The sequence below is a fragment of the Dasypus novemcinctus genome, chromosome 17, assembly GCF_030445035.2.
Source record: "Dasypus novemcinctus isolate mDasNov1 chromosome 17, mDasNov1.1.hap2, whole genome shotgun sequence".
In the NCBI taxonomy this organism is placed as follows: domain Eukaryota; kingdom Metazoa; phylum Chordata; class Mammalia; order Cingulata; family Dasypodidae; genus Dasypus; species Dasypus novemcinctus.
In genome coordinates, this window is record NC_080689.1 from 44,391,426 (window position 1) to 44,402,743 (window position 11,318).

General features: G+C 34.6%; 1 protein-coding gene across 10 annotated transcripts in view; it reads right to left on the bottom strand.

Moving 5' to 3' along the window:
• Window positions 1–11,318, bottom strand: part of CCDC88A (coiled-coil domain containing 88A) — a 157,663-nt gene that overhangs the window by 51,011 nt on the left and 95,334 nt on the right. For all 10 annotated transcript variants that reach the window (XM_058278592.2, XM_058278590.2, XM_058278589.2 and 7 more), the window contains exons 16-18: window positions 10,877–11,004; window positions 8,707–8,848; window positions 2,088–2,252 (exon numbers count right to left, since the gene is read on the bottom strand). In XM_058278592.2, the coding sequence (XP_058134575.1) occupies window positions 2,088–2,252; window positions 8,707–8,848; window positions 10,877–11,004 (435 nt within the window). The remainder of the gene's footprint in view (window positions 1–2,087; window positions 2,253–8,706; window positions 8,849–10,876; window positions 11,005–11,318) is intronic.

An 11,318-nucleotide genomic window follows, 5' to 3' on the forward strand; every position in this document is an offset into this window, starting at 1 on the left:
TGAAACTGAACAAATTTATGTTAATACTATATATATTAGTATCAGCAAAAAAAACAAAAACAAAAACAAAAAACCAACACCACATTATGCTAAGTAAAAGGAACCAGAAACAAAGTACTACATATGGTATAATTCCATTTATATAAAATGCAAATATAAATCAATTACATTAGTGGTTATGTAGGGCTGGGGAAGGATAGAGAGAGTGAGGTTGAGAGCAGACTGCTAAAAGGTGTGGAGTTTCTCTTTTTGTAGTAATGAAATTGTTCTAAATTTTTTTTGTGATGTGAATGCACAACATTGTGATTAAACTAAAAGTAACTGATTATACACTTTGGATAAACTGTATGGTATATGAACATATCTCAATAAAACTGCCTAAAAAGTAAATAAATAAATGTGTAAGAACAGCCAGAAAGAGCAGCTATTTACAGCAGAGGAAGCATAGAGAGATTGAGTGGTGAAGAATTTTCTTGTATTTTTTTGGTTATTATTATTGAAATAATGCAAATGCTCTAATAATGACTGAAGTGATAAATGCACAACTTTGTGATTATACTAAATATCACTGATTGTATACTTTGGATGAATTGTATGCTTTACTGATATGTATCAACTGATTCGTTAAAGAAACAAATAAATACAAACATACAACACACACACAGGCCAAAATGTCTATACTCCTTGGCCCAGGAATTCCACTATTATGGAATTCCACTCAACATGTTTATGCATGGATTTTTACTGTAGTAAAACCTGAAATCAAGCTAAAAGTCCAACAACGTGGGATTTATTGCAATATTATGGTAACATGCACTGTGGAAAAATATTCAGTTACTACACAAAATGAGATAGAGATATAGGTGCTAAAATGGAGAGCTCTCTAAGATATTTTCACTGAAAAATTCAAATAATGATATTATTATGGAATGATCCCAAAGGTATAAATCTGAAAACAAAATAGCCTTTGATAGCAAGGAAACAGACTTTCCTTCTATAGCCTCAAACAACAAATTTTTTTTTCCTGGGAATATATATAAAAAACTATTAACTGATTATTTTTGGGTGAGGAAAAAGGAATCAATGGTGTTGGTGAATAAGTTTTGGTTTAATCACGTGCCTGTATTACTCTTTTTTTTTTTTTAAGGGACTGAACCCAGGACCTCATATGTGTGAGGCAAGCATTCAACCACTGAGTTACATCCACTCCACAGTTACTTTTACTTTTAAAAATAACTACAGCTATTTCACTTGATGGCATGTAAATTCCTGAAGCTCATTCATCTTTAAAGGATATATATTTGTTGAATTTGTTTACTGTCAAATATTCACTGAACTGAGGAGTGGATGTGGCTCAAGCAATTGGGTACCTGCCTCTTACATGGAGGTCCTGGGTTCAGTCCTGGTGCCTCTTAAAGACCAGCAAGACAGCGAGCTGACACAAAGGGCTGATGCAAACGAAGAGACACAACAAGCAGGAAGCAGATGTGGCTCAAGCGACTGGGCGCCTCCCTCCCACATGGGGGGTCCCAGGTTTGGTTCCCGGTGCCTCCTAGAAAGAAGACAAGCAGACACAGACAGTACACAATGAACAGACACAAAAAAGTAGACAGTGAGCACAAATAGCAGGGGGCTGGAGGAAGGAAATAAAAAAATCTTTTAAAAAAATTCATTGACCTTATTCAGCAAATATTTATTAAGAGCCTACTACATATCAAGTACTATTGTAGATACTAGAGGTACAGTGATGAAAAAAGAAGATAAGCTACCTGGTTTCATAGACGTTTCTTCCAGGAAGTAGGCAGTATAACTACTTTACTGAGGGAGAGGGATCATATTTAGAGTGGTCCCACAATAGGAGGAGGAAAGTTAGGTAAGAAGATATTCTAATAGTCCAAATGAGAGATGATGGTACTTTCCACTAGGGTGGAGAGAAGTAGATGAGTTTGGGTTATAATTTCAAGATAGAGTGACGATGGCTCACTGATGCACTTATATGAAGGTTATGAAGAAAAGTATATTAAATTATCAGTTCTCTATATTAAAAAATAAGCTGAAAGTATTTTTTTAAGTAAAAAAATACTTACATTCCTTTCTACTTCAATTAATCTGTCTTTAACTTTCAGAAGTTCTCTAGTTGTTTCTTGACTTTCCCGCTCCCATTTGTTTTCCTCACCAGATGTCGGTGGAGAGCTCTGTACCATCCTTTCTTCATCTTGTCTCTGTTTGAGAGCTTCATAATTTTTTTTCACCTAAAATATGATTTTAATGGGGAATAAAAAAATAACCTGTTATATTTCTTACAAGCAAAGAAACCCTACAATACACTGGTGAATATGAGAGAATCTTTACTGAAAAATGTGATAAATAATATGTATGATTATCATTATCACATTTTTAATGCAAATCCTTTCCTCCTAGAGCTATTAAATATACTTCACTAATACGTTACGGTCATACAATATATTCCATAATTTCAGATCCTATTGTTTATGATGAAAGTTGCCCCAAAGAATAGATTAAATGGACACAGATAGATAAGTTGCTAAATACTAGCAATTCTTTTTAGAGCAATCTATGATTGATTAGAAATTTTACAGGGATTCCTATATAAAGAAAAAAGATCTGACATGGGTAATAATTCCTCTTAAACAGATATCTAGTGTTGAGAAGTATCTATACCTGTAAGAAGGCTTTGTTGTCTGGAATGAGCTATGTTAATAAATTACCTTTTTATTCAGATCTTACGTCACACATAATTACTGTAATTTATCTTATAAGGTGAGCAATCCAAGGATATATTTAATCCTGAATTTTCTGGTGGGATTACAAACAATCCTACATTAAGAAAGCCAACTCAAAACTAACAATCTGTTCATCTTACATTACCAAAACTACCAGAGTTAAATTATTAACTCTATTCAATTTAAATTTATTACATGTATCTTGTTTCACTAGTTTGTCCCAGGAGATATTTATTATAAATTAATCCTAAACTTTATACTAAGGAAAGAATAAGAAAGTTTAAATAGTTCATTAAATGCAAATTTTAAGAAAGCTTATGACTCAACAATAAGCTTTTGCTACTATGAGTTAGAGGTAATGTGGTGAGAGTGAAAAAAAGCAATGCCAAGATAGAATGGAATTTAACATTCAAATCTTGTCAAGTGATCTAATAGGTATTTTGGCTTCTTGATTTTCCAGGTGTTTTTACATTTAACACCCTAAAAACAACAGGAAAGTAACATTTTCTGTCTCCTATTTTATATTAATTTCCCACAAAACCATTTTATAGGCTTAGAGAGATGATAGACATATTCCGTTACTAAGAAGGAGCTGAGAATAAAACTCTAGGCTTCTCATTATTGATCAAATGTTCTTTCAACGTAAGTTTTAAACCAGTTCGTGGGGTGCAGATGTAGCTCAAGTGGTTGAGCACTAACTTCCATACACAAGGTTCCCAGTACCTCAGAAACAAACATACAAACAAAAAAACTGATTCCTTTGACTTATGTATCATTAGTCAGAACTTCTATGGTCACACAGAAAACAAACTGAGTTAAGATAAAATAATCATTATAACTAAATAAAAACTGAAAAATATTGTCAATATGTTATTTCAAACTCAAATCTTCAATGGTTCCCAAAGGTAACATGATCTTTTAAATGCACAGACTTTAAGTGTAGTTTGATTTTTGAAAACTAAACATGCCCAAATAGCCTATGTTCACTACCCTAGAAATCCTGCTCACCAGGGAACCACTATTTTTATTTCTTTTACCAAAAATTAGTTTTGTCTTTCCTACAATTTCATATGTATGAAATCGCACAGAACAAAATCTTTTATTTTTTTCCTGAAACACATGTTGTTGAGTGGATCAGTAGTTTTTTCTTTTCTTTCCTACTACTTAGCAGCTTTCCATTATACGGATATACCAAAATTTGTTTATTCTATCACCAGTCGATAGGCACTGGGTTGTTTTCAGTTTTCCATTATTGTGAATAAAGCTGTTATAAAAATTAATCTATTATGAGCAAAACAACAAGCAGACAATTAGCAAAAACAAATGAGCAGGAAGTGGATGTGGGTCAGGCAGTTGAGCACCCGCCTCCCACATGGGAGGTCCCAGATTAAGTTTCCTGTACCTCATAAAGTAAAAACAACGAGCAGAAGAAAAAAAATATAAATAAATTCATTTATGTTTTCATTTTCCTTGAGTAAATATATAGAGAAGTACAACTGTCAGGCCATAAGCTAGGTATATGTTTAACTTTATGAAAAACTGCCACACTGCTTTCTAAATTAGTTACAACATCTTATACTCCTACCAGCAGAGTATGACAATTCTAATTGCTCCAAATTCTCAACAATATTTTCTGGTCAAAAATTCTATGCAAAATCTAGAGTCATCTTGTTAATATATTATATAGATTGGGATTATGCTGAATCAATAGATGAATTTGGAAAGTACTACCATCTTAACACTACTAAGTCTTCCAACTCATAACATGGTATCTCTCACCATTTATTTTGTATTCTTTAGTAATTTCCAGTACAGAATTCTCGCACATATTTCCTTAAATTTATTCCTGAACAGTTCATGTTATTTATGGATAAATGGCATTTTTAAATGTTTCAATTTCCAACTGTTAACTGCTAGTATGTATAAATAGATCTTAATGCACTGAACTTTTCCTAAGGATTTTCGATGAATGTAATATCATATGGGTATAAAAACATTCCAGGGAGGCGGATGTGGTTCAGACAACTGAGCTCCTGCCTACCACATGGGAGGTCCCTGGTTAAGTTCCCAGGGTCTCCTGGAGAGGACAGTGGCTGGCACAATGGGTAGACATGTCAAGCTGATAGAAAAAGAGACTCAAGAAGAAAGGCATGATGAGAGACACAACAAAGCAGGAAGCAGATATTCCTGGTACCTTCTTAAAGAGGATGAGCAAGGCAGCAAGCTGATGCGATAGGCAGGCAGGTGCGGCAAACTGATGTAACAAGAAACTCAGGAAGGAAAAACACAACGAAAGACACAACAAAGCAGGGATTGGAGGTGGCTCAAGTGATTAGCACTTCCCTCCCATATCGGAGGTCCTGGGTTCGGTTCCCAGTGCCTCCTAAAGAAACAAGGAAGATGAACAGACATATCAAGTGCACACAACAAGGGGACGGGGAAAAATAAGTAAAATAAATCTTTAAAAAAACAAAAAACAAACATTCTGGTATTAGCAATTGGAGGTATATCTTTTTTGTATTCAACTGCACTAGCATTTTATGAATTTTTACTTTACTTTTTCAAAGAAGCAATTTTACATGTCAATTGTTGCCTCCATTGTTTTCTATTTCATTGAGATCCACCCTTATCTTCATTATTTCCTTACTTACAAGACTTAAATCCTTTCATTTATTCAGACTTGTTCAATGGTGCAAAATACATTCTATCTTGGTGAAAGTTCTAGGTGCAAATGAAATGAGTATATAGTCTGTGGTAATTGGGTAGAGTGCCCAATAAATGTCAGGTAGGTCCAGTTGGTTGATGGTATTATCAAAATCATCTATATCCTTACTGATTTTCTTTCTACTTGTTCCACCAATTATTAAGACCAGTATTGAATCCTCAAACTGTAATTGCTAATCTGTCTATTTCTCCATATAGTTCCATCCATTTTCTAATATACTTTAAAAAAAAAGATTATATAAATGCTACAAAGAAAATATTAGGGATTTCCATAGGCCCCACTCCCAACTCCTACCACATTTTCCCACATTAACCACATCCTTCATTAGTGTGACACATTTGTTACAACTGATGAACACATTTTGGAGTACTGCCACTAAGCATGGATTATAGTTTACACTGTAGTTTACACTCTCTCCTGCACAATTTTGTAAATTATGACAAGATACATAATAGCTTGTACCTGTCATTGCAATGTCATACAGGACAAATCCCAAGTCCCAAAAATGTCCCCATATTACACCTGTTTCTCCCTCTCCCTCTTATCAGAACCTCTAGTGGCCAATGCCTTCACATCAATGATAAAAGTTCTTCCATGGCTAGAATCACAGTAAGTCTACTAGAATACCAGTAAGACTACTCTAGTCCACAGTTCATTCTCAAATCCTGAGGATTCTGGGATGTTGATGTCCACTCCACCTCTAATTGAGAGAGGGCTTAGATCCCATGAGGCGGATGGGTGGGACTATTTTGCTTGCAGTTGCAGACTCTCTCTGTTCCTTTGGATTGTCACTGTCCATCATCATCTCTTTGTTAGTTGTCCTTGGTGAGTCCAATGAACTGGAGAGTAGGTGTTGCAACTCTCTTGAGATTCAGGGACCACTTGGCACATGGACAGCCCAAAGATTTAAGTCTCTTGGACATACACCTATCAAATCTAGCACTAACTATGATTCAAATAGATTGGGCAGAAGAGCCATGTGTAGGGAAACCACAACTGAGTCCAGCTCTGTCACACTGGGGAGCATAAATTCCCAAGTAGGGCCCATTGGCAGGGCTGTCTGCCCTGCTTATAGTGTCTGGATGTCTCCAGAATCCTCAGGAGTCCTGCTATTTGAGGCAATATTTAATGCGGCAGTCAATTAGATCCTGCTGAGATGTGCACATAAGCATAACCTCAGGATGACCTCCCAACTCACTTTGAAGTCTCTTATCCATAAAAACTCATTTGATTTTACCTTTTCCCCCTTATGGTCAAGGTCTTTTTCCAGTAGCATTGCTAGTTGGTGCTTGGGAGTAATCCCTCGGTTCCAGGGAGGCTCAAACCCAAGAGTCATGCCTCATGCTGGGGGGAAGGTAATACATTTATATGCTGAGTTCAGCTTAGAGAGAGGCCATTTTTGAGCAACAAGGAGGCTCTCAGGAGGTAACTCTCAGGCACCCTATAATAGTAGGCTCAATTTCAATTTCAAAAGTAAAGGTTCATAAGTACAATCATCAATATCCAGGGCCGATCAATGGTCCATCCTCCTTCACTAGTCACAACCCCGTACTCGGGGGATTCTTGCTGTCCCATTAGAGAATGTGGCAGAGCTCCACAGGATGGGAAATCGATACTTTTGGTTATTGTATCAATCTCCACTCACCATGACCATGCCCCATGAACATTTGAACACATTTATATGCCTATAACATGCCCAAGGTGAACCTCTTCCCATGCATTCCCATATCACTGATAACCCGGCACCAATGATCTTCCCCTGCCACAGTTGTAACCCTTCTGTGATCCAAAACTTCTTAAAAAATGAAGCTAAGAATATAACCAATACAATTAATAAGAATGTGAAATAAAGATAGTTTTAAAAATAAATAAAATAGAAAAAATTCAAAAGATTTTGGAATAAAAAAATATAAAATAAAAAAGTTGTTGACATTATATCTTTCACCACTGTCAAGATCTGTTATCTTGCATACATATTCTTCCATTTTTGCTTCATGTGTTCTGAACCTCTTTAGGTGCACAAATATTTAACATTGTTATGACCTGTTGCTGGAATGAGTCTTTCATAATTGTGAAATGAACCTCTTAATCTGAGTAATAGTCATTGCTTTAAAATCTACTTTATCTAATACAAATTTAGCCATTCCTGCCTTGTTTTGATTAAAATTAGCATGATGTGGCTTTTTTTGTTTGTTTTTTTTTTTTGTTTTTAGTTTCAGGAACCAGGGACTGAACCCAGAACCTCATATGTGGGAAGCAGGCACACAACCACCAGGTCATATCAGATCCCATGATGTATCATTTTTAATCTAGGTTTCTTTTAGGCAGTATATAGAGAGATCTTACTTTTAAAATGTAATCTCTTACTCTCTGACTTTTAATTGGAGTGTTTAGTCCTTTTACATTTAATGTGATTATTGACATTCTTTGGTTTAAAATTGCCATCTTATTATTTGTTTTCTATTTGTCCAGTCTGTACTGGAGGATTAACACTGCCAGAGGAAGAGAGCATAGGCTTGGCTAGAACCTGATAAGGCAAGGTTACCAGGGGGTCAGAGCACCACATGACAAGGAGAGGAAATAAAATATCTCCTCCATAACTGGAAACTGGCTTCAGTTCTGAAGTAAGGAAAGAGAGGGCCACGTTGATGCACTCACTTACTGGGGAGACAGTCTGAGTTTGATAGCACCAAGTTTTAACTTATATTTTGGATAATCCCTATCATTGGGTTATCTAAGCAAAGTTCTCAAATATCTTTTTAACAATATATACTTTCTTTAAAAAAATAAATAAAATTTATTGAGAAGAATGGCATTGGCTCACATTTTTGCAAATAAAATATACTTTCTTATACCACACATGGTTATGGACTTTCTTCTACACTTTGTTACCCTCACACCCATATTTTTGCTATGAAAATTGTGTCTAGGCTTTGAACAGAAAATGGATGGAAGAATGAAGTATCAGTGTCACATTGAGACCTTTTCCCAATGAGATAAGCCTGCCTTTTCCCTATCCCATGTCCACAATTGGATATAAATATATGGAACAGGATTGAATACATTATAGTAGACCCATATGACAAAGATGTTTAAAAATATTAGATTTTATAAATAAGAAATACATTAAGTATTAATGAAATTGTATTTGCATTTCTATTTTCTACCTAACACTTTTCTGACCAAATATTATGAACCAAATAGATATTCCAAACTCTTTAAAAAAAAATCACTTACTGTTTTAAGTTCTTGGCGTAATTGCTGGTTATAATTTGTGGATTCCTCTAATCGAGCTTCTAAAGCAGCAATTTTTTCTTCTTTTATTTCAAGGGACTTCTTTAGAGTGGATTCTAATTTTGATTCCAAAAGTTTGTACCTACTATCCAAATATAAAAGTAATATAATTCATCATTAGAGGTCAGAAAATTATTTTTAAAGATGATTTATGACCACAGATATTTAGGCCATAAATATAGTCTTTTTTTTCTTTAACGGACAAATCAAATCATCCTACTCTTCTATCCTCCTTTGAAACCTATTCCTGGTTATAAGATATCAAAAATAATTGAGTAAACAATAGCTGCAGATTACAGAAGCAGGAATAAATCCTCCAAAAACACATTTGAAAAATCTAAGTCCCAAAAATTCCTTTGATTTTCATAACAGAATCTACAGAAAAGGAATTGGATGGATTCAGTACATCACCAAGCATTTGTATGATATTATTGCGTCAAGTATTTGTAAAAGATCACGTGAACAGTTGAAATTTAAAACTAATAGAAGACACTTTGTCTTCAGTATTAAGGGCCCAACAGGAGCTGGGCTCATAAATATATAACAGGGTCAATTAGGACAGCTACATGGTTTAATTTCCCATTTGTTTTTTTTCACCAAGAACATGTACCATAGTGTCTTATATGTAGTAGGTAATAAATTTGTTTGACTAAAGAAATGATAGATATATTTTAAATAACAGTTGACTAAATTAGCATTTAACTATCTGTATACTTAATTCAATTACGGTTGCTTAACTTGAACTGACTGCTAAAATAAAGGTCTCAAATTACCCTTCTTTGTAACTGTAGATCTGACCTTTAAAATGTATTAATGTATTTACTTTTAATATTCTCAAAATCATACAAACCCCATATCATAATCACTATTTTTTCCTATATATATTTAACACACACTATATTTACTAGAACAGTTAAAAATGGGTAGATGATAAAAACCAAATTATATAATTACAAAAATTCCTATACTTAAAATCTAGTCTATGTAAAACAATATCATTAACAATATACTACTTCTACTCTAGCTGAAACCATGTGGCAGACTGGATTCTAAATATAGATTACCTAAAATCAGATTAACTTTGTTTGATAGACTATAGTTACTTTGGAAGAATAGAATTTTTCCTTAAATTTGTAATGAACATTTTCAAAAAATGAAAGGGTAGATAATTTTTCATCTTTTTTTGGTCAGGCCTTAGTTTTCCACATTACTTTTATACCTTAATTGTTTCTCAGGATATTTTCCTTAGTTTCATACCTTTCCTACATTTCTCTTTAAATCCACATTTTAGCACATATAATAAAAAAAATGGAGGCATTTAGGCACATGATTCAAATAAAACACAACTTCTGCTTAAATTGTCTATAGATTTTACAAGGGAATCGTTTGTTGTTAAAGCCTTATTTTACTTTCACACATAATTAGTCTCTGATTTTCTGCTACCTGAGTGGCATCTTATTCTCCCATTTTGTAACTCTACTTTTATCATAATATTTTCTTAAAAAGATTTATTTATTTATTTCTCTTCCCTTCCCCCACCCCAGTTGTCTGTTTGCTGTGTGTTCTCCTTTGTCTGCTTCTGCTGTTGTCAGCGGCACAGGAATCTGCATTTCTTTTTGTTGCATCATCTTGTTGTGTCAGCTCTCCGTGTGTGTGGCACCATTCTTGGGCAGACTGCACTTTCTTTCATGCTGGGCGGCTCTCCTTATGGGGCGCACTCCTTGAGCATGGGGCTCCCCTATGCAGGGGACACCCCTGTGTGGCATGGCACTCTTTGTGTGCATCAGCACTGCACATGGGCCAGCTCCACATGGGTCAAAGAGGCCCAGGGTTTGAACTGCGGACCTCCCAAGAGGTAGACGGACGCCCTAACCACTGAGCCAAGTCAGCTTCCCCGATCATAACATTTTAAGCATTCTTTTTCTTATACTGATATTAAATGGCCTATATTTGATTCCTTACCTTTTTTTTTTATTACAGAACTTTCTCTAAGAGAGTGAAGAGACCAGAAACAGGAATGAAATACATAAATGTTTTCTTACCTAGTATATGAAGGAATCAATGTTTGAGCAAAAATATCTATTTTGAACTGTTTGTCAGATTTAATACTCACCTGTCATCAGTGCTTTGCTCATCATGTAAGAGTCGCTCTTTATTTAACCCTATCTTTTCAAGTTCATGAGTTAATTTTTCAAGATCATTGTTCATTTGTTGAGTCTTCAATTTTTCACTAACCAAATCCTTATTTTAAAAAGAATGGTAAGTCAGATAAGTGGCAAGAAAAAAAACATCTAAGAAATTCAGCCAACATTCTAACAGCCATCATACAGAAATACATACAATTCAAACCAGGAAAAGAGGAAATGTTATAAATCTTTCCTTCATCATTAAAACGTTGTTAAGCCACAAAGTTATAACCTAGTTCAAACAGAATTTATTTTCCCTCTTTCCTTTTGATAATACTTCTTTTTAACTCTAATGATTTTTTAAAAAAGGAGAAATGCTTTGCATGTGAACATACTTCTTAAATGTGAAAAATGTGTGTATGTGTGTGG